General features: G+C 37.5%; 1 protein-coding gene across 3 annotated transcripts in view; it reads left to right on the top strand.

Moving 5' to 3' along the window:
• ZCCHC7 (zinc finger CCHC-type containing 7) overlaps positions 1 to 23182 on the top strand; it is a 116352-nt gene that overhangs the window by 60423 nt on the left and 32747 nt on the right. For all 3 annotated transcript variants that reach the window (XM_083818373.1, XM_083818375.1, XM_083818374.1), the window contains 3 exons: positions 17624 to 17667; positions 19039 to 19164; positions 20938 to 21108. In XM_083818373.1, the coding sequence (XP_083674499.1) occupies positions 17624 to 17667; positions 19039 to 19164; positions 20938 to 21108 (341 nt within the window). The remainder of the gene's footprint in view (positions 1 to 17623; positions 17668 to 19038; positions 19165 to 20937; positions 21109 to 23182) is intronic.

Here is a 23182-nt window from a genome sequence, read left to right as displayed (position 1 = left end):
ATTGATTTCGGTGGTAGTTATTGCTGATGTGACCCCATTTCTATCCTCCCCACCCCACAAGTTAGATGCTGTAACTTCTTTGCTAAAATGTTTTTTCCTTCTTTGGCGAAAACCACGTTGTTTTGTGTGCCTGAACCAACCGAAGCTGCAAGTCTCCTGTCATAATTTTGTCTTAAGTGCTTTTCTTTTATCATCTTTTGTTGCTGTTCTGTGGCAGCTGGCGACTTTTACTCCTTTCAAATGCTTTTGTCTCATTTGTGCCTGTTGTAACTCAGTACACGCTATCAGGGTTGGGACAACTGACTGCTTTATGTTTTTAAAGGTAGCATGTACACTAAAGTGTAATGCAGATAGACGGTGTTAAAGGCAGTGTAAGAATGTTTTGGGGATGTAGTGAAATCTGGAGGGCTCTCATTTATTTAACAGCATATGACAATCTGATTGGAGTTGAGAGAAACAGGTTATATAAATGAGATCAGGTAGCAGTGAATCAGCTGTGCTGGTGCCTGTGTAGATCATGGTTCAGTAAGGATATTAAGTGCACTTTATACACAGAGACTAAGCTTGTCAGTAGCTGATGTTATAAAATAATATAATCAGAGTTTCTTGATGGCTAGGAAGTCAATGCAGATTGCAGGAAGTGCCCAATTATTTTTTTTTTTATCCTTGAAAAGATTTCCCCCTTGTAATGATTTCTCCTCCGAGAGGATTGAGAAGAAGAGGGTTTACACCGTGATACTTTGTACAAACACCACCAGATTAAGCATTTCTGATGTACTTTGAAGGAAGTCTCTTCTTGTCCTCAGCTGAGTAACGGGTATACCTTCACAGATTTGGGAAACTGAACAGTTTTAAAGAAAAGTAAAATGTTGTTAAATTTAGCATGAAAAATATTGAAGCGATTATGCAGGTCTGTTGAAATCCTTCCTAATATGACAGAGGGTAGATTTAATACTTTTTGAAATTTTCATGGGGCCTGTCTGATGTGCTTGCTTTCCCAGTCTAATTACTGCCGATTTGGGGGCTATACATAAAATCTTCCCCCAGAGCTCACTTTTTTTTCCTTTTTTTTTTTTTCTTTTAAGGCTTATTTTGTGTATGGATTTCTGATGTTGCGTTTTGTTTCTCTCTTCTCGTCACTGCTACTGTCTAAATATCTTTCTCCCTGGAAATAAAATCCATAATCATCCTCTCCACTCTTTCACCCTGCAGAAGTCCCCTCTATTTGGCTTTGGGCTCTTCAGTGGAGATATCTTATGTAGTGAGGCATTTCCTGACTTCTCCCTTGTGATATTCACATAATAATTACTGCCTAGTAGCTTGGGCAAATGTTCTTGGAGCTCTCTTGGAGGACACTCTCAGGTGCTGACAGCAGATTTTAGGCTTAGAGTCCATGTTACATTAAGATACGATCTTGCTATTGCAAGTCTTTTTGAAGCAAGGATTTAGGTAAATGTCCATTATAACTATTTATTCTTTTTTACAAAGGTGCTTTATATATTCCATAAAGCAGGTAGGTTTTTAGTATACCTGTGGAAACAATCATCTTTCACATGGTAAGTGATTAAGGTTTTCTCTAGCCAACAGTGTTTTGTTGTTTGTGATTTCATACTTCTACCTCTAAAGTTAGCTTTAATGACTGGAGAGATTTCACAGAAACCTTCAGCGGGGAGCAGTCTTTCTTTAAAAAACTTCTCAATTATTACTCCTGTCTTTCCCTATCCACAAAATTCAGTTTAAAAAGCCTTAGGTAGCAAATGATATATCTACTGTTCTTGTCAATGTCATGGCCTTGTGTCGTGATGTTGAAAGGTATCTCCTCAAATTATTGTTCTTCTGTAGTTGTTTCTTTCGGAGCAGGCCTGTTGCATAGCTATTTGTTGAACTGTGTACCTACTGAATTAGTCAAAGACCTGGCTAAAGCCATTTTTTTCTCTTCCTCTTTACCCCTCCCCCAGACTAGCTTTTGTTATGTATTGGCTTGCTAATCCTTGTGTTGAGCAGTATCAGACATCACCTTTCTTGGGGGCACTTAGTCCACTCTTCCGCTTTCTTTGTCAAAGGGCTCCCTTAATAGGAGAAGTCAACAGGGAGGACAAAAGGGATTGAAAGTTGTATTTAATCGGGGTCAGAGAGGTGGTGTTCAGAGTGACGGGCCCACAGGCAGGCTGGCCTTTTATGCTTTCCGACGCAGATGGTCCCAAAGCATTCAGCTAAGTGAAGAGAAAGCTGCCCAGTGAAAGCTATTGTAGGGCAGCATCGTTACAGTTGAGAAGGGTTGCCAAGGGTAACTGGAGAGTATCACCAGCATCCTGTGATCACTAGTCTGTGCCATTGAAAACCTTAGACGGAGGGTTGCTTTGGGTTCCTTAGCATCCTGATGCTCGTGCGTAAGCAGCAATATCTTGTGCTACCTTTTAAAAATTTAATATCGTTATTTTTACTTTGAGGCACATAAACTGTAGAATCATTTGCATTTCTTAATTTCAGACTAGCCACCTTCCACAAAATGTACAGCTACTTGCTTTAGAACATATTGCTTTTCTTCCCCTGGGGAATAGTCTATTAATATTTGAACTTATTAAGATAACACAGTATTTACAGAAACTTAATTTTTTAAAATTTGTCTGAGTGCAAGAATAACTGAATTCAAGAAAAGAACAGGGAAAAAAAAAAAAAAGGTTATGTTATTCAACGCAGATAACACCTGCAGTCATGTGAAAAAGCTTTGGAAACTGTGCCCAAAATAACCCCGGGGGATTACTACAGTGCCTTCATTGGTCAAAGCAAATAGTACATTGCAGCAGGTAAAATGTGTTCGTGACAAAATAGTTGAATGCTTTTTTGTTAAACAGGAACCCTGCTGCTATTTGTGTTGTTTTCGTTGATGCCACAGATGTCCAAGATGATAACTGTACCTTAGGTCTTGCATGAAACACCATTTGAAAGTGTAAGTATGTGTGTAAACTTTCAGCAAAAGCGTCTGGTGCCCTGTGAGGAGGTCGGCATAGAAAATGAAGTTGGGGCCACACAGCAAGCCACGTGTGTCAGCAGAACGGTATGACGATACAGACAATGTTCTGGGATGCCCAGGTCTGAGTTTTCAGGCCCTGCCCGCAGTTGGGACCGATCCCTGCTTGGCTTGTCCAAGAGCGTGAAGGTGCTGCCACGCCAGGCCTGCCGTTCGATCACCCCAGGTCTGTCCAGGAGCAGCTCGGCCTCTGGTGCCGTGCAGGGAGGACACGGTGCTCTGGGAAGGGTCCAGAAGGGGCCTGGTTCAGAAGCAGCTGGGCCACCCACCGGTTCCTTCACATCAAGGGATCTTCAGCTTGCTTATGCGGCCTGCTCCGCGGCTTATTTGTTCTGCCAGAGAAGTGAAAGGGGCGGAAATAGGAGGTCACAGTCTAGCCTTTGTTTTATTATTTATGTTTTCACACAGTCATTATTAGAACGTAGTCCTCTGCAATTTACCGTGGAAGGATCATAAAACTTCCGTCTATGCAATGTCAATCATACAGGGAGTCGTTATGCAAGTCATTGAGCTAGTCAAAATTAGCACAAATTTCAGCGAAGTTTCATGTGTACTTCATAAAGTAAATGGAGACTTGACTAAAAAAGTGGTCATTGTAGATATTTTATCACTTAGATAGTTTTTTAACAGAGAAAATACTGTATATGATTAAGCAATTCATATTTTCTGTTTCGTTTCCCCTGCTGCAAATGACCAAGATACTCCAAACTAAGCATTCCCCTTAAAATCAATAACAGTAGTGAAATCTGATTTGGATTTTGTGGACCCTCCAGTTCTCCACACTATCTGAATATGAAATAGTTTCCTCCTTGGCATTTTTTTTCATTCGTTGTGTGGCAGGTGGAGGCGGAGGGAATATGGATTAAAAAAGTATGTGGAAGAATTGTGTGTCATTTTTATTATGACACAGAGATTGCAATGGAAGGAAAGGTTTTGCGGGATTGCATAATGGCAAAAAACCTTGGAAGTCAAAGTATAATCTTCATTATAATGAAACAAAAATAATGAAGGCTGGAGGCAGGTATGTAATTCAGAGAGCATGTCATCAGAGACAATGGCAAAAAAGGGAAACGAGTGTTTCTACAACTCCTTAGATATGTTCTCTTCAAGCAAGCAGTTAATTTATCATTCTTTATATTTCTAACAGAGGGAGGTGGGTTGTGCATTCCCTTCTGAGATTAATAGTAAGTAGATGGTCCACTCATTTCATTGATGTTAAAAATTGCAGGTGAATGATAGATTTTTTTTTTTAAATAGTTGGTTTACTTAGATGTGTTTCTGAGGAAGACATGGATTTCTACTTTTGTACTTATTTTCATTTTTTCAAGTCATCTCAGACGTCTCACTGGATAACAAATTCCAGATTATCATTCTCTTATACTTCCCTTTACACTTCTGTAAAAAAAATAAAATAAAATTCAAACATCTTTTTACCTACATCATCATTATGTTATTGACACAAGATGAAACTAAAGCAAATGTACAAATAATGCATTTCATATATACTCTCTTCACATTTTCTTGACAATTAATGTATTATTTTCAAATTTGTACAGTATTTTTTTAAATGCAAAACATATTACTGAATTCAATTATACTGTATCTTCTGAATCACTGATATACATTAAACAGTGGGACAAATGCTAGCAGCCAGAAATTTCTTTATTGCTAATATGACAATGACTTGAAATAAAATTGAGATTGTTGTTAGCACAGTTCTTAACTGCCACACATTTTAATATTTTGCTGCCTTATATCTTGCCTTCATTTTAGAAGGTGAGTATATGGGAAGAGTATTGTAAGCCTGTTTTTTAATTGATGGTGTATATTTGGTTTACGTGCATTCAGTATCAAAGCCAAACCTTCCGATAATTTATGGCCACCAGAAGTAGGCATGTTTGTAAAATGATTTTAGAATCAGGTCTCACATTCTTTGTGTGGATTAGCCCATTTGGACTTTGTTACGGACATTGGCCGGTGCAGCTCTGTTACTAATACAATGAAATGCAATTTCTGACCAATATAGTCCCTGCAGACAGCAGTCCCTAGATTGGTCATTTATTCCAGACAAAATAACTTCTGCATCCATAGTTTCTTTTAGGCTTAGGTGAAGACATCTAGAGCTTGATTCATGACCAAAAGCATAAGTGTGGCAAAAAAAAAAAAAAAAAAACCACTTTTATGCTAAGGGTATTTGGTAGCCTGATAAAACCATGCCAAATTCAATCTGTCAAGTATGGCTACCATTCCATTACAAAGATATGACAAATAAGACAGGACTACTGTTCGTCTCTTTGCAAAGCTTGTGTAAGCATTAGGACTGCCACTCATGCAGTGCCCCACAGCGTGCTAGTCCTGTGCAGCACCTTTGGTGACTTGCTGAGGATGAGAAGGTGGGTATGAGTTGTCTTCTGTTTTCTTCTGTAAAATCTATTTGGTCTTTTTTAAAGTTGTGTGTGAAATGCTGCCACCTCCATTCACTAATATCTCCGACCAGGTTTGTCTTGTGTTTCCACTTCTAAGCTTTTCAAGACTGTATTAGAGATAGAGCTGATCTTCATGAGATCTGCAGTGATTCCCAGTTCAAAGTGTATACCGGACTGAAGGGTTCAGTCTCAGACGTGACGTTTTGTTGCTTTTCTTGTCTCCTTCCTCTATACTTAGAGTCTATCGAAAGAAGGTGGGAGTTAGAGAGTGTATTATTTGTTTTTAAAGGAGCAACGAGCTACCACACTGCTCAGGAAATTTGGTTGGTTGCACATTTTAAATGAGGCATTGATAATTTTCTCCAGTGATAGGACCGGTTGTTTTTTGTGTGTTGCTAGGTAGAAGCAGAATCTGTCTCACAACCGGCCCTTTAATCATTGATTCAGACGTACCTTGCTCTTAGGCAGAGAAATGGGGAAAATCTGAATCAAAGATTTCAGAAATTATTGCCTTGACTTGCAATATGGAAAGTACATTCAATAATTTTGCACAGTAGAATCATAACTCTACTACAGTGACCAGTGTAAGGGACTTTCGCTTGATGTATGTAGACTAAACTCATCAGTCTTTATCAGAAAGAATGACTTAAATCACAACTTTAAAAAAAAATCATCTTTCATGAATTAATACAGATATTTCAGTCCCACGCATGAAGTTCAAGCTGAATTAAATAAATGCTAATCTTAAAGAATACTACTCTTAAAAAAAAAAAGCATAAAAATTTGTTTTAGTCAAAATATAAATGAAATTAAAAAAAAAAAAAAAACACGGACTGCATGGAATTTTCCTAAAGTAGCAGTAAAATGTTGAGAGTTGCAAGTACTATAAATTCAGGTAGGAAAAGCCTGTATACAGTCCACCGCCCAATTCTGATGTCAGGAAAAGGTGTTATTAAAAGTCTACTAAAGTCCTAGTTTAAAAATAATTATGTACACCTTAACTATTCAGTACTTCTGTTGTCTGATTCATTTTCAACAAAGACTTGCTAAACTCTCAGAATTTAAATGGTTAAAATCACTATAGATTTGTGAGCTCTGCTTGTTCTCACGCAACTGTTTTACATCTTCAATGCATCAACACTGTGTTCACAATGTGAAAGTACTTGAGCTGCATCCATGAAAGATAATATGGTTCAGGCACTTCTTTTTTGATCTCGTGCTTATTCACCATTGGTTATTTATCCAAATGGAAAAGTTGAATGATTTTTAATACGCTTTTATAGAACAAGACTTTTGAATTTTGGTACAAATTGCTTGCAGTACAATTATGAGGGCAGTAAACACATCCAGTACAAAATATATTTACACTTCATTTCCCTGTAGGTACAAAGTAGAGCAAGGATATGTTATATATGACAAAAAGCACTATGGTTCTAGTTTAATGCTTGTTGGTTACTGAAACTTGGTTAGTAGTGCATTCAGAGCATATGTATTGCTCATGTCTAACTGCAGTTTAGTGAAACAGGGTTTACTTTTCCTCTGACTTATATGTCCACACTATTACTAGTGATGCATGAGTTTAGAATCAGATGACATCATTTTCGGTGTCAGCATTTTCGAGTAATTCCCAGTCAAATGCTTTACCCAGTCCTTGGTATCTTAAACAAATTCTGTCTCTACCTTTCAGACCCCAATAATCCTGGGCTAGTGTAACACACAAGATTTTATTTTTTTGGTTGGAAAATGCATGGCAACTTTACAGCTGAGTGCGTGGAAACAACATGCATGGACAGTCTGGGAGCTGGAGCCGCACTGACCAGTTCCAACAACTCCCTGAAGCCCTAGTGAAATTGTGGGTGAAGGAGACGTATTGTCAGAAAAGAAAAGTTCTGCAAACAGTGTTTGGGGGTGTTGATCCCCTCTTTTCTAATGTGCTTTCCCTGCATCCTTTATGATGGAATTTTGGGAAGGGTTGCAGTTCTCATGGACCTTAATTATTGGAAAAGTTCGTCTTGTTAGAGAACTTTAAATTTAATAGTTCTGGAAGAAAGTTGTTCTTTCTAGTAACATAATTAAGGTACACATTGGTTTTGGTAAAAGTAAGAAGGTTTTTTCTATTGCTATGGTATCATTTTAAGGGGAAAAAAAATGTATGGAAAGGTTTCTGGAGAACTCCATGTTTTCTATTACAAACAGAAGAAAGGTGTTCCAAAGAATTCCATCACAGTTATTTTTTCTGTTCCCAAGAAAAGGATGCTTTAATGTCATACAGAACAAGGTATACAAAAAAAAAAAAAAAAAAAAAAGGTTCCTTTACTGTATTTCAATCTCTGCCCATCAAAGCATGATACAAGGTGTGAATCCCAAGGTCTCCATAGCATGTTAGTACTGTTTGGTACTGTTAATTTGAAGCATTTACAAAGCTTCACAGCTAGTTGAGAGCAGTGTATCATCTTTGCCAGGACAAACCAAGATTCTCCATTACAGTGACTCTCAGAAGAGCCAGAACACAATCTTGATGCATGCTTACAAACCCTGGAGTTGTTGAGATGACTTTTTAGTCTCCCTGGTGTGAGCGTGTTGGTAGTGGATGCTTTTGGATATGCAGATCGTAAGAGTTCATGAAGACCTAAGTAAGAACAGAGTGTTAACCCATGAATTTTATTCTCATAAAATAACTGCATGTTTTTACGCATCAGCATCCATGCTTTGTTACTACTTAATGTTAAGTAGGTTAGATTGTTACTGGATCACTTCTCATGTCTTAATTTTCCTGGCAAGCATGAGTTTGAGGAAGATGTCGTGTGGAGGGCAATGTAGTGGCCGGGATGCTGTGTATGCCTCCTTGCTGGGAAATGGGGGTGGAGAGCACGGGGGAGGAGGTGCAGTGTCTCAGAAGGACCTTTTGGTGTATAGAAAATCCATGAACTGAAATTAATCTCTGCAACTAAGATGCAGATGTATTAGTTTCATGATGAATATTTTTCAGGAACTCCTGCATGTGTATTCTATTCCATGTTTGTGATAATCCTTAGAAAGATCAAAAAGAGGAACTAGGGGTGTAACCAACTGGATTTCACCCATTCCAGGTCCCCATGTTAGCTTTAATTCAGACTTCATTTTTGCTTAGACTAAATGTAATCTGCAACATGGTAGTGATCAGACTCTTCAGGATTTCATCTGCAGTTAAAGACAGTGCAAACATCTCTGTCATGTTCTGTTCTAGTTTAATATTAGACTGTTCGTAATTACTTCTGAGGTCTGAACTACCTTTAAAAACCAGTGAGCTTTTTAGGTAGTGTTAAACTTTAGTACAAGGGGGTTACCAATTGTATCTTTAGAAGTGTGGAGACTTCTCTTCCTTCGTATTCATGAAAATACCACTTAATGTGTAAGAGTTCAAAAACATGAAAAGTTACAGCCAAAGTCTAAGTCCTGTTGTGTTAACAACCTATGAATTACTTCTCCTACAAACAGCGGAAGCGCCAAATCAGAGTCAAACCACAATATCGAATTCTAGTGATATATTAAACACTGCGGAGTTCATCTGAGCGCTCCGAGGAAAAGAACCACCACCTCAGGAGCTCTTCCAGCCTAACCACATCAGCCCTACATCATCCTGGATACACCACAGCTGTTCCTTTTGTGTTGCAAGAGGTGTTCTCTTTCCACCTCACTGCAAGGGAGGCTTGTCTGACCTTCAGTGGGAAGAAATCGGGATGATTTAGCTTGTCTTTGCCAAATGGGCTATCAACATGAATGGAAGTTGAACCTAAATACTTAAATTCTAGCCTATACCCAAAGATTGACAATTATCCTGAGTTTAAATATGATTTTTTTCTGTGTCAAATACTTTTTAAATTTCATTTTAAATTCATTTTTTATGTAGAAATAGAGACAAGAGCCCAGTTTAAATTTTATTAGTTTCAGATACTCATTTACATGATTATTCTTCATACTCGGGAGTTTATTTCTTCTGAATAGGAGCATCAAAGAGACATGCTGTTTTGCTGGGATACAGTTGGTCTGTTGTGGTTTTAGGTTTGTGCTTCAGTTGAAGAATGAGTGAATCATTTCCAAGGAGTTTTAAAGCTGGTTACCTCTCTATTCTGTGGAGAATTGTGATGATGCTACCACATCTCTTACACTGTTTTTTTCAGACACAGTGACTTTACCAAAACAGAGACCACAAGCCTCAGTAAAATTAGGCTTCATGGATTTTTTTCCACCTTTTACATTTATATCTTCTTTATTCTATATTGGTACAGAAAGATGTGATATATTGCCAAAACAGATTCCCAAGTCTCAACTGTTGGTTTTCTATTAAAACTGTACTGTACGTGACCAACAGTACTCTTCAGGCTCCGGTCCTGGACATTAGCTGAGTACTGGTTTAGCTGACTGTATGAAGGAATCTGTAAATTCATCAAAACACTGTGTAGGCATTGGTTGGGCTTCTGGAATCTTAATATTGAGGACTACAATAGATACCACTCCTCAAGTGCTGATTAAGAGATTAAGATTCTGCATGCTTATACAACTGCCAAAGCCTCCAACTTCCCTCATGACTGCTTCTTTGATGGAGTTCTGTGTTGCCACTTAGAAAGTCTACTGCATGATAACAATCACTTAAAATATTAAAATAGTCTTGGTAAGGTACTACAGAATCAGTTCCTGACATCTTATTGATCCCGTAAGAAATTTCAGGGTATCACTTCCACTGAAGCTAAAGCTGTGCACGGTTTACAGCCTGCCGTGCTCCTTGACCATATTGCACAAGTTTTACCTGCAGTCAGACGTATGAAAATTTGCTGGGGAGGGAGATTTACAGTGGAATTTGTTTGATAGTGGAGTGAATATTGCAGGCTTGTTGTCAGATGAATGACAGTAGAGAATGAAAATGGTTATTTTTATTTTGAAATTATATCTCAAAACAAGTCTTTTAATGTGTAATTTAGAACAGTATAAGGCGACTTTTGTCGTCAGTAATCTATCCTAAAACTTTGCTTTATTTTATGGCTTTACTTCTGATTTTATTTGTGTATGTATTTTTTCATATGTAATCCTGACTTAGCGTTTATTATTTTTCTTTTCAACAAGGATTGATGGAATCTAAAAGGCATTTAAGACAACTTAATCAAATAGCGAAAAAAGGTTTCACTTCAAAGTAAGCTGCTAGTCCTTAGCGCTTTTCAGCCATATAGGAAATAGTCAAAAAGTGAATTCTTGATGTATCCGGTGGGAACAGTAGGTTTGTGTTCAGTCTTTCCTTTTCTAAATTAGAAATCACAGTACAGACATTGGAATTTCTAAATCATATATTACACCTTATTCTCTGGTGGGAATAAAATGTTCATGTTTGCCTCCTTTTCTATGTTTAACTTTGACTGCTGTGAACACTAGATCTGAACTGAAGAATAAAACTGCAGCTTTTCTTCCTCCTCTTCCTTCTCTTCTTCTTCTTCTTCTTCTTCTTCTTCTTCTTCTTCTTCTTCTTCTTCTTCTTCTTCTTCTTCTACTTCTTCTTCTTCTCTTTCTTCTTCTCTTTCTTCTTCTTCTTTTTTTTTAAATCTATTCATTTTATACTTTTCAGACAGATTTCTCCCTGGGGTGAAACAAAGGTTAACTGAAATTTCCTCTGTTGTGTACCTGAACGAATCAGCAGTTTGAGAAGGAAATCCCATTGATGGGCAAAGAGAGTGACAGGCTCTATTTAAAGAATTCCCCCGACTGTGTGGTAGATGAACCATGCCATGAATTTAACTGTTCCTGTGGTCCCTATACTTGTACCCACCAAAAAGAGAGAAAAACCTACTTTGTTCCGCAAAAATTGCACTAAGCTTTGAAAATCATGAGCCACTGAGTTTTGTGAATTAACATTACTACAGTGGTCAAACCTAACAGAAGCAGTATTTACAGCATAATACAGAAAATTATGTGTACTTACACATGAGAAAAGGCACACTATGTATTTGTATTTTACTGTGTGCTTGCATTTTAATAATTTGATAGTATTCTTGAGGAGTAAGATTTACAGAATTACATTATCATTTGCTTATTCACTGCACACTTTATTCTACTTAGTGTGTGAAGCATCTTACCCGTACATTGTCAAAAGAATGCAAGTAGTTGGTGTAGGTGCGAAAGGGCATAAGCTTAGAAGAAGGTGCCGGATTTGCCATTAGAGAAGTTGTGTAAGAGTTCAGCTGTGCAGAAGAGAAATACATGGCTGAAATGCATGGCTGTATGGCACGACTAACGTTCAGTAAAAATGCTAACATTCGAGTGATTCTTGTGTTTTTAAGTATCTGCTTTAAATATGAAAAGTACACCTCTGCTTGATCACATACTCTTAATTCACACTCCTAAACTTCATGACCTGTGAGCCTTCTTGAAAATCGCAGCTTTAACCCTGCCGTGGGCCCCAGCTGAACATGCTGCCTAGGGATTATAAGTACCATGTTATAGCCCCCAACCGTCAGACCTTTATTCTCTGGCTGTGACAGTTAAGTCTTCTCCCAGGGGTAGTGGCTGCTTAAGTTTGTTTAAAGTTACTTTAACAGGTCTTGATTTTTTTTTGTCATTGTTTTTTCATTTATGCAGGACTTCCAGATGCGTGGGTTATTTTTCTTTTTAAAATGTGATAATCTTTTGACCAATGCTGCGTTTGCTTGAATCAAGATCTTATGTTTTAATTCATTTCAAAATGGGTTGAGTTTTGTTGTTTGTTCACCGACAAATTTCCAATTTTGTGATGCTTTTCAAAAACATCATGGTAGATTAGAGAAAGGTTGCTAAAAAGCAAGATCTCTGCTATTTTCTCACTGACAAAATGTGCACATACATATATATGTGGATACATATACTGCATAAATATATATGCACTCACAAAAGATAGCAAGGGAACAGGCAGCAGAGTCTCTCATCATGACAAAATTTCTCAGACTTCTGTCAATGATATCAAGTGATTTCTGTGGAGGACTTTATGAATCTCTCTTAATGTTTTTTTGTGCTAGAGATACTGGCATGTAATCCATTATAACAGCAGGTGTCTCATTTTTAAGTAAAATTCTTACTCATTAAAGAAAAGTTGAGAAGTCCCTTGAAATGTCTAAGAAAAATACAGCAGTTAATTCCACTCCTTCTGCAGAGTGGTTAACTCAAGAAACAGGATGATACACACAGGATTTCATCCACTGTGGCTGCAGTGCACCACAGCTCTGGTACCCTGCAAGGAGTTGCCTGTGTTTGGATGAAGCTACCAGTGACTGCTAAAACCGTGAGAAACCAGAACTTTTGATGTGGAGCCGCCCCTGGTCTCCCAGTACAGTGCTTCAAAATCTGCTGGTTGCACTGGAGTCATTCAGACTTCCAGGTACCCTCACACCAAACCGGAGCAGTGTTTTAGTGCACCATGTACCTGGCTGGGCTGCACTTCATCCGGATGCAGTTTGAACAGGACGTCCAGGCAGCGTAAGGAGGACCTGCTCTGTCCTCAGTTCACACAGTTTTCAGTGCCTGCAGAGTAGACATGTACTTCAAAGGATCGTGTGACATGCATGTATATAAAATATATTCATATGGGTATCTGTCTGCATACTTGGAACACATCTTTCTAGAACAGAAAGGAAAGTGCTACCGTATAGATATTTGAATTTCCTGTCTTTAGCAAAATCCGATGAAGGGAACAAATTTCAATTTCTGTTTTGGTGCACTACTGTGCTTCACACAATCATTCTGTGTTTTTGGGAAGAAAAATATGAAACTTACTGTGATAGATTATATAACAGTAATACATAAATCGCTTTGGTACAAATGTGAACAGGATTTTTCAGATATATGCAAAGTGTCACAATGTGAAATACTTCAAATTCTAGATCATTTCTAGGGGTTTGCATTTTACGGTGTTGTTTGTTACTCCAGTAGCAGCCAGAAGCTGTGTCCTGACATACTAAATATTGTTCAGAGAGAAGTCTAAAAGAGTCCTTTGCTGTAGAGGTCTTATAATGTGTTTGTATTAATTAGCAGTCAAAATCCGATTTTTATCGCCCAGCTTTGAAATGTGTTTGCCCTTCAGTCTGCATACCATATTGTCAAAGCTTGAAACACCCTGTTTCGTAAAATACAGTAACTAAAATACATGACTGCATGTGTATTCAAATTAGAAGGGAATGGAAAAAAACGCTTGTCTTTACACTTTAGAAAAAGGTAGTGTTTTATTTGCAAAGTTGAATGTCCCGTCTCTACCGTTTCTCAGTGTTATTAAATGTGGTAATAAAAAAACCGTCGCAGGGCAGGCTGAATTTGTGCAGAGAACAGGGCCATGTTTTCTTCTAGTTCTGATGAATAGAAATAAATAATAGAAAAGTGTAACTTTTGGCAGAGGTGAAAATCTAGGCAAGGCCATCTGCTCTTGGTGGTGCAGTATATTTGGTTGCTGGGACCATCAGTGGTACAACAGATACGGAAATTTTCTGAATAATTTGCTGTTTATTCCAAGTCATTTTTTTGTTCTGTTAAAATGGGTTGTTACTCTGGCAATTCCAGTTTTTGACTACTCATCGTTTTCCCTCCTCCCCGCCTCTCCCCTTTCTGGAATGAAACAGAGAAAGCTTGAATGCATATTGAATAGTGGTCGTAAATCTGTCTTCACGGTGATCCCTGCTCTGAAATTTACATTTTCATGCTGGTGGAGTGATACATGTGAATCTTAATCATCTTTGAAAATTTTTCTTCTAAATAAAAGCAAAGTTGTTGCTTACTATTCATCCTCTTGTAAAGGGATACAGGACAGCCAAAGTGTAGTACTTCATAAAAGAAGACCCTTGCAGTTTTCCCCCAGCTTTCATTTTAATCTAAATAGCATATATTTTGCATCCTGTACATCATTTTTTTCTAGCCTGTTTTTTCCCTCATCATGTTTAGCAAATTGACAAAGCCATTTCTTCCAAGTGTAAAAATAAGAAGTTCATATGGCACAGTCAGTTTTATTTCTTCAGTTGCAGTATCTAGATTAATCTCTCTCAAACTAATTCATTAAAAAATCTTTCTTAAAAAAAAGAGCTTTTAAAAATGAAGATTTGGAAGGATAATATAACAATTAAAAAATATTCTGGGAGAGTTTTTTACACTCTTTAAGTACTGTCAGTTTTGTGTCTGCAAAATGTGCAATCTCTTCACAGAGCAGGGAAAGTCTTGACAGAGATTATCTGAATAGTTTTTAAATTGCTACTTCACTAAGGTGCTGTAAGAAGTAGAAGGCAAGTAGTCATAACCTCATTTCCTGAGGCAGACAAACGCCCTCTGTGTGTGTCTGAGAAAAGAGTGAAATTCTTTCACATTGTACCGGCTTGGCCTTGGAAAACTTCAGGTAACGAGTTGCATTGTACCGATGTTTGCTAAATAGCGTAATTTTCAGTAATTAGCATATGAGTTTGTTTTATGTCAGTGCTTTGATCAAAATGACATTCTCAGTCCAAGGAGGGGATCTGAGTCTCCTGGCTGAGGTTGTAGGGTGGGAGCAGAAGATGGTCCCTGAACGTCTCCCCCGGGCACTGACGGAACGACGTCAGGTTATGACCCATGTCCTCGGAGGAAGAAGTACCGTGTCTGTGGTCTTAGACTTGTCCTCGGTGTGACTGAGTATCAGGGAGTTAGACGTTAGGGGTGCTACCCGCCAGGAAGAGCACAGGCCAAGGGAGTCTCCAACAGGCCGGCGCTACCAGCGCTGAGAGCCAGGAAGAGGCAGAAGGGCTGATGGGAGGCGGCCTGGTCAGAGGGGCGGCGTGGAGATGCTGACAGGCACCCAAAGACTCTGATTGTGTTTCGCAATGGTTAATCCATCCAGCTAAGCAAAATTTATGTACTGGGGGGGGGGGGTGTTTGTCAGTTTGAGCAGTGTTTCATGATTTATTCCACGATTTTGTGCCAGACAAAATACTGCGGTCAATGAGAAAAATCGTTGCAAATACTTGTACGTTGTCTCTAAAGCAAGAGTTCAGTTTGGTTGCAGAAACATTCTTCTTCCTACATTTTCCAGTCTTCAGCATTTCTTGTGAGTAAAAATAAAGGCTTGTGCATTCTGTTGTGAAGTAGACTTAATTTTTGGGTAACCAAACGTTTAATAAAGGCAGATTTTGTTTCGATGTTTCGTTCAGCATTAAAGCTCTTTTAATTTGAGCAATTTTAGTTTCTAGCACAAGGAATTTTTGAATCATGGTTTTTTCCCTGTGAAGCTGGGAATTTTGACAGTGAAGAAAAGAAACTTAGTTGGTTTGTCCTTAGGAAGGACATGTCTAATGATTAACAGGAGTTAATTTGCTGGTAATTTTGATCTGTAGCTTGTCAACCATTCTGCATATGCCTTTCTGTGAAACATGGCATTCACAGTACTGATTTGAATTACAAATATCTTTTTCTTTGTGAATGAATTTTCTTAATAAGCTACCAAGTAATAAATAATGCACTGAAATATATCAGTAAGTGTGTTTCTTTACTTTTAATGACTAGACACCAAAAGGCCTAATTTTCCTTTGGGTATATCCAAGAATAGCTTCCACTAAAGAGAGCTGACACAGTGCTACCCCTTCTGTCCTCTCTGTTGGAACCCAGGCAGTCTGGAAGAAGTGGTCTCCAGGTATATGTGGACAATACCACCTTTCGTTATCTTTTGTTATCCTGAATGATAGTTGGGTGAAGTATCCATGTAGTTCTTCATTTGAGTTTTTGCTCTGCCACTTCCTATGTGTACCATGACTTAGATGCAACACATCACTCGAATTGCTTTACATTAGGCCAGTTAAGTTATTGGTAACATCTCGATGATGCTTATGACTGTTGGTATTAGTGAACATTGCAAAAAAAATATTTTAGAGTGTTGTTGAGAATAGAAGTTACTGTTAGTCATGACTTTTGGATGAAGAACAGCAGCAAACAGGTATTGCACTCTGAAAAGTATTTGTATGTTTAAGTGACATACCTGGTATCTAGATATTGTGTTACATATTTTATTTATTGACTTTTTCCGTAAAAAGAGTAAGACATGACATTATAGATTGTATTATTGTAATTTCTAATCATCTATCTTTCACTACAAATGAAAAATACAATCAAAATCAGATTTTTTTTTTAATGTTTCTAATTCTTGATGTTGTTTGGGTAACACAGAGATGCTTCAGATTTACACTGTGGGAACAGGATAAGAAACTTGGCATTAAAAAGCCCGCAAACACATGGGGTTTATTTACACACAAGTTATAATTGTTACTGTAGAAGTATAGGTAAAGCAAGCACTTCTGTTGACATGAATCCTCTGTTGATGATAAGAAAGATTCTGTGGTGTTACAGCTGTCTTTGCACAGCAAAAGAAGTAAACAGTGTTTACATGCAGAATTTTTAAACAGCTCTAAGTGCATCCCTATTCCTTTAGCTTTTTGCCTTTTATTTTTTTTTATTTTTTCTTTTTATTTCTGCCAGTCCAAAGTCAGTGTGTGAGAAGGTTATAGTGTGACAGTTGTTAATTCAGTGTGTCGTCCTGATTTATTGCACATTACCAAACCCTGTTATGAAATAGAGTTACTTAGATTACAGTTGCTGTGGTTATACATAAAGTCATTTTGGCATGCAGCAATCAGAAAGCAGTGCTGAAGACACAGACTTTTTGAATTCACAAAGTATATTTTATGCTGTGTGTTAAATTCTTGTTCCATATGCTCCCACCCAGTCAGCCTGAGGACTTGAGCTGGCCATGCCCGTGAATGAAGTCAGAGATAATTCTGCTGTTTGGAATGAGAATCTTTGGAGTCCCTGACTCTGAACAACTTAAAGCTTGCCTGAATTTATACCCGGGGGGTGAGGGGGCAGTATTATGATGGTGGTATCAAATAGTATAGAGGAGTAAGAGGAGTAGGATGGTGGCATCAAATATAGTCCACCTAATAGTTGGACCTATGCTGATTTTAAGGTGAATCAGATTTACTGCTGAGCAGGGTGATAACTTTTCTTTCCTGAAAATAGAACAAGTTTCTCCCTTTTGGTACATTCAAAGTCTATTATCGCTTTCAATAACTGCAGTAATCATAATGTTGAACACATTATAGAAAAAATATCCATGCAGAAAAAATATCCATGCAAATTAAGTATAATTCATTGTATTTCTGTTTTTCAGGGGATGTTGATGTGGACTGGTCCATCAGTAATAAAGACTTAGAGGTAACACAGAGAACCAAATTGTTCCATAATTGTTATTTTATTTTTATAAAATATATAAAATATATTAAGTATTATATATATATTATTATATATATTATTATTATATAAATATTATATATAAAATATATAAAATATACAAGCAGAGCAAGATAAACAGGATTGGAAAATCCATCTGTAGTTTTTGTGTTGAAACCTTAAGAATATCCTTCCAATGGCAGGTGAAACCTGAGCTACCATTTGTTAGGAAGATATTCACTTCTAGAAGGTACACAAACAGTGATGGGAGAGGATGAGGGGAGCAGGACCTCCTGTGCAATGAGGAACTCTGTTCATCCCTTCCCGTCTCTTCAGAGTAATTGTTTCATGGCAGCTAAATCCCTGTTCCTGCAGGTGTCACCATAAGTCTGCCGTGGTTAGTTAGTCTTCCTGCAGTTCCAGAGAAAGGACTCGGCTCAGTCGTTAGTACCATTAGGCTGTAACCTGAAGCACCTGTGTAAGGTATGATAGTATCCAGGAAGAGTAAGATGCAGCTAGGAGGTCCATCTCCTCATTTCTCTTTCCAAGGTTCAGAAAAGCTTGTATCAGAGAATCAAAGAACAGTTTAGTCTGAAAAGGACCTCACAATGTCATCTTGTCCAACGCCCCAGCTTAAGCAAGTTGCCCAAGAGACATCATCAAGTGAAATTATGATCTCTTTCCCATAAGAGAACTGGTATTTTGCACCTTTTCCATTCACTTGTCCATAATCTTTTTTCAGTTTTTAAAAATTAGATGCTTACTAAGCAATAGGGTTTGCAGATAGAATTTCCAATTTTGTCTGCATAAACAGAAAGTATGTATGAGGTCATTCAAAGAGGGAGGGTGTTTTCCAGCTTCTCTTTTAACTTCTTTTTCTTTTTTTAAATCATTCTTTACAATTGCAAATTGCAGATTTGGTCTAGACTTGTTTAGCATTGTACTTTGTCCAAGAAGCTTCCCCTTAATGTGTGCCAGGGAACTTGTAACTTGCATTTGCAATTAATCTTAGTTATATTTGCATTCTGGGAAAAATTCCAGTTCATCATGAAATAGCACAGTGAGTAAAAGTGCCTCAACTAATCAAGTGAAAGCAAAATTTCATGGCTGTAGTTTCAAACAGCAGAAAAAGCATGTCCCGAAGTGGAAGTTCAAACAAGACAATAATTGTGCTCTAGATGGTGCCAGTTTCTCTAGAAGAAAATTATCCAGTTCAAACCTGGATATGCAAATTGTATTTGTAAGAAGTTAGATTCCTAACCGAACACTACCAGCAGGGAACTTTACGAATTTCTAGCAAACACTGTGCCATAGAATCTCAAATGATAAATACATTTTTCTGGTTTTGTCCCCCAGGCACAGATCTGTAACTATGCAAGTGTGAGGCGTACAAGTATGCGGTACTACACAGCTGAGAAAAATGTTACCTGCAGAAATTGCGGTAGACCAGGTCATTTGTCCAAAAACTGTCCTGTTCCAAAGGTAAATGCAATATTTTAATTGCTTGTAGATACAGCTGTTGTTTCTGATTCTCTTTTCTGATTGCCATTAGAAGATTTGCTTCAGTGGTTTGTTATTTCATTGTTCCAAGTTGAAGGATAGCTTGCACAAGATCAGTTTCCTATATAAAACTAACTGGCTGTTTTGTGAAGCAGATTGCTTTATTTAGTTTTTATAAAGGAAAAAAATGGTGAGTACAAACAGATTAGAAAGAGAGTTAAGTACAAGGTAGGTATATCTTTTTCACACTGTAGAACAAGTTTTAAGAACCAAGATATTTTTTAAATTTATTTCAACAAGAACATTAAGGAATCCAAGAATCCTTAGTAAACAAATGAAAACAGTTGTCTATATAATGAACCATAGTATGAATAATGTTAAAAGTTACTGACAAGATAAAATTACTTTAAGAAGCTTGGATAGATGCCAAATATTTAGAAAGTTTGTCCATGAGTTAGAGGTTTAAAAATCAATCGCTATATTGTGAACAAATGATGGCAGTTGCATGAGGGTCTGGATTTATCAGTCCCTGCAACAAAGCCTGCAAAAATCCATACCTCATTCACTGAGGATGTTACCTACACTGAGACTTTGAATATTGACATAAAGCAAATTCTTTTAAAGCATATATCCTGTGACTATATCCCAGACAGTTGAATTGGAGTGAAGATGCACTCCATCACTGGAAAAATTGTCTTTAAACAGATAGGGCTTTGGTCCCACAGTACTTTTTACGGTTTTATATTTGCCAGTCCAAGAGGCCATCTGTGTGTATTTGCGTGAGTCACGAGGAGTGGAGCTAAGGGGTTGTGGTAGGCTGATCCTGGCCAACAGCTAAGCCCCAATCTAGCCACTCACTCACCCACCCCCAGTAGGATGATAGAGGGAACTGGTAAGGCAAGAAAAACTCATGGATTGAGATAAAGACAGTCTCATAGGGAAAGAAAAAAAAAAAAAAAAAAGATGCAAAGGCAATGTCTACTTTGGAACACCCACCCCCCCCACCCCCACCCCAGTTTTGTTGTTTATCATGGTGCCATATGGTAAGGGGCATGGCTTTGGTCGGTTGGGGTCGGCTGTCCTGGATGTGTCCCCTCCCAGACTCTTGCCCACTCCCAGCCTGATGGCTGGAGGTTTGTGTGGCAAACAGAGAAATCCTCAAAGCTGTGCAAGCACCGTTCAGCACCAGCTAAACACCAGTGTGCTATCAACACTGTCGTGGTCAGTAAACTAAAACACATCCACATAATGGGCTGCTTTGAATAAAATCTACTCCAGCCAAACCCAGTGCGGTGGTCTGTAGAACAGATAATATCTGCAAACCGTTCCGGTGTGTTGTGTCACATGCTGTATATCATGTTCCTGTGATACACTTACACTTTTCAGCTTTCAAGAAGTCTCCTAAAAGATAAGTGTTCGTACAGAGTACCGAACACTTCTTCTCTGAGTGAAATACACTTTCCAATTTAATGTTAATTTTTGCTGTATTCACTGAGCAAGTAATTCAAGAGAATTTAATAAGTGCTTCTGATGTCATGTGAAAAATAATAAAGTACTGGGAATCTATGCAGTTTTTCACTATTTATAGTTCTCCTTCACTACAGTTTCTCTGTGTAACAAAGTATCTATGCAATTCCTGGTAAGCATTTAGGATGATTTCTTCTTCATTTCCTCTTTTGAGGAATTTTTGTTTTGTTTTCCGTAATCTTTTGAAATGTTCTTACTTAACATACTTCTTTTTGTACTTCTCTGTAGAAAATTCCCCCTTGTTGCCTGTGTGCAGAAAGAGGTCATCTACAAAATGCTTGCCCAGCACGGTTTTGTTTGAACTGCTGTCTGCCTGGCCACTATTTTAGGGAATGTCTTGAGAGAGCCTATTGGAATAAGCACTGCAGTCGCTGTGATATGAAGGGGCATTACGCTGATGTGAGTATAGTCCATAGCAAAGAACTCATTCACTATTGTTTTTGTATCTGTCAAGAACTGAAGTTACAAGAACCACAGTTATTTCATATTTTCATTCATTTTATAAAGTGCATAATTGTATAAAATTATGGAAGTATTGTACTTGGTATCATGAAGTGTGGTCCAAAGAAAACTGGAGCAATGTAAATACTCAGTCTTTAATTTACTTTTGTCCAGTTTTAGTTAGGGTGGTGAAAAATGTCTATTAATAAGGTTTCGTACTACTCCTCTGTTTTAATAAAAGGATTTTAAAACCTAGAAAGTGCAGTTCAAACATTTTCAATGTGATGGTTTTAAAAAACGGGAAATACGCAGAAAAAATGTATTCAGTAAATGGAGTGTTTAAATTTAACACTTTATTTCACTCTGTATGGAGAAACATTGAAAATACTAGCAGCAGATAAGGAAGAGAATATTTCTGTTGAACAGAAAGTGTAAGGAGGTTGAAATTAGGAGATATGCTACAAGCATGCTAGACAGAGGTAAAGAATAGCTCTGATGCTCTAACAGTTCCAGATCAATGACTTTACTATGGTCACATATTCATCAATGAAAAAATTAGAAGTTTAAACTAAAGTCTAAGTGGGTTTGGGAGGCATCTATAACTGTGTTGTATTTTATACTGCAAATGTTCTTTATGAACAAAATGGAAATGGTAAATTCTATTTCTTACATAAGTAGAGATGAATAAAAATTTTATCTGACAGTAGCTTATAGGTATACATGTCTACAACCATATTTCCGCACCTTGGATTAATTTCTGCCTGTTTGTCAGTAGAGTCCTCTATTATTTTTGAACAGACAAAAAGAAAGATAATGATGAAATTAATTCTGTATCTAATTCCATATCTCTGTGAACAGGCCCTTCACATACATACTGTAAGAGAACTCATAAAGTAGTTGAACAGTTGAAAAATTGTTCTAAGTGCTGTACTATTAAAAGGAAAATATTGATAAAAGCATGGAATGTCTACAGTCTACTGGTGTCTGTTCTAATCCCATAAGAACCACAATGATGTTTTCCAACTTCTCTACTAACACTAAAAACCCAACATTTTCTTCTTAGACCAGCGTAGCTCATACAGCTCATCTTGGGTGGGCACTCTGGTCCTGTAACCAGTCACTCTACTTCCTTTTTCATATTTTCTTACATTTCTGCTATGTCTTAGCGTTGGAGAGAAAAAAGTACTCGGTGCAAATGATAATCCTCATGCTTTACTTAAAAAAACAAAGGCCTTCAGAGATGTTAACAACCTTGCATCTGTATTCATGGTAAAAATGTTTCCATCAGTTGGGAATATGAAAGATCTCCTTTCATGTATCTATGAGATACTTGCTACAAGATTGAATGTTCATTTGTATTTCCCATCAGACACTTGATGGTGTGTTTCAGACTGAGCGGCAAAATGGGAGAAGGGTTTCTATTTATTTTGTAGAGATGTGGAGCCCTGTAAAACACATGCATTCTGCTATTGTTATTTTTAACTGGGCATTCAAACTTGTCTTGGATAAATGAATGAATAACTTTGGCATAAAATTAGCTATGGAAGTTTTAAAAATGTTTGAATATTTTAAGGATACTGAGGTATTTTAAAGGTCATTCAGAAAAAGCATATTCTCTACACAGAAGACTAGATGGGAGTGGTAAGGGCTTGGGCATCTGCCTTCGTTTGGGTGAGACTTTTTCCTTAAAACTTTTATCATGTGAATGGTGCCACTATAGAAACACATTCTTCACTGCAATATCTGCCTTCTCAAAAAAACATCTCTTCAATTCTTCTGAATGCATTTTGAAAAAAAAAAAAGAAACTAGCTATTGACAGTCTGCCCAAAAATATTATTACCACTAGAGAAAGTCAGTAGATACCATATAATAAGTGCAGTCATCATCAGCTCCTTAGTAATCAAGACTCCTGGATATAAGGACTGTAATGCCATGCATCACCACTGCATGATCTGAAAGAAATCTAAAGATTTTGAATAAGCACATTTAACATAGTTATTAGTATCATGTAGCCTAAGTAAAAGTTTCTAT

This window comes from Anser anser, assembly GCF_964211835.1.
Source record: "Anser anser genome assembly, chromosome: Z".
Lineage (NCBI taxonomy): Eukaryota > Metazoa > Chordata > Aves > Anseriformes > Anatidae > Anser > Anser anser.
The sequence above is the reverse complement of the archived record's forward strand: the minus strand, read 5'-3'. Positions and strand labels throughout refer to the sequence as shown.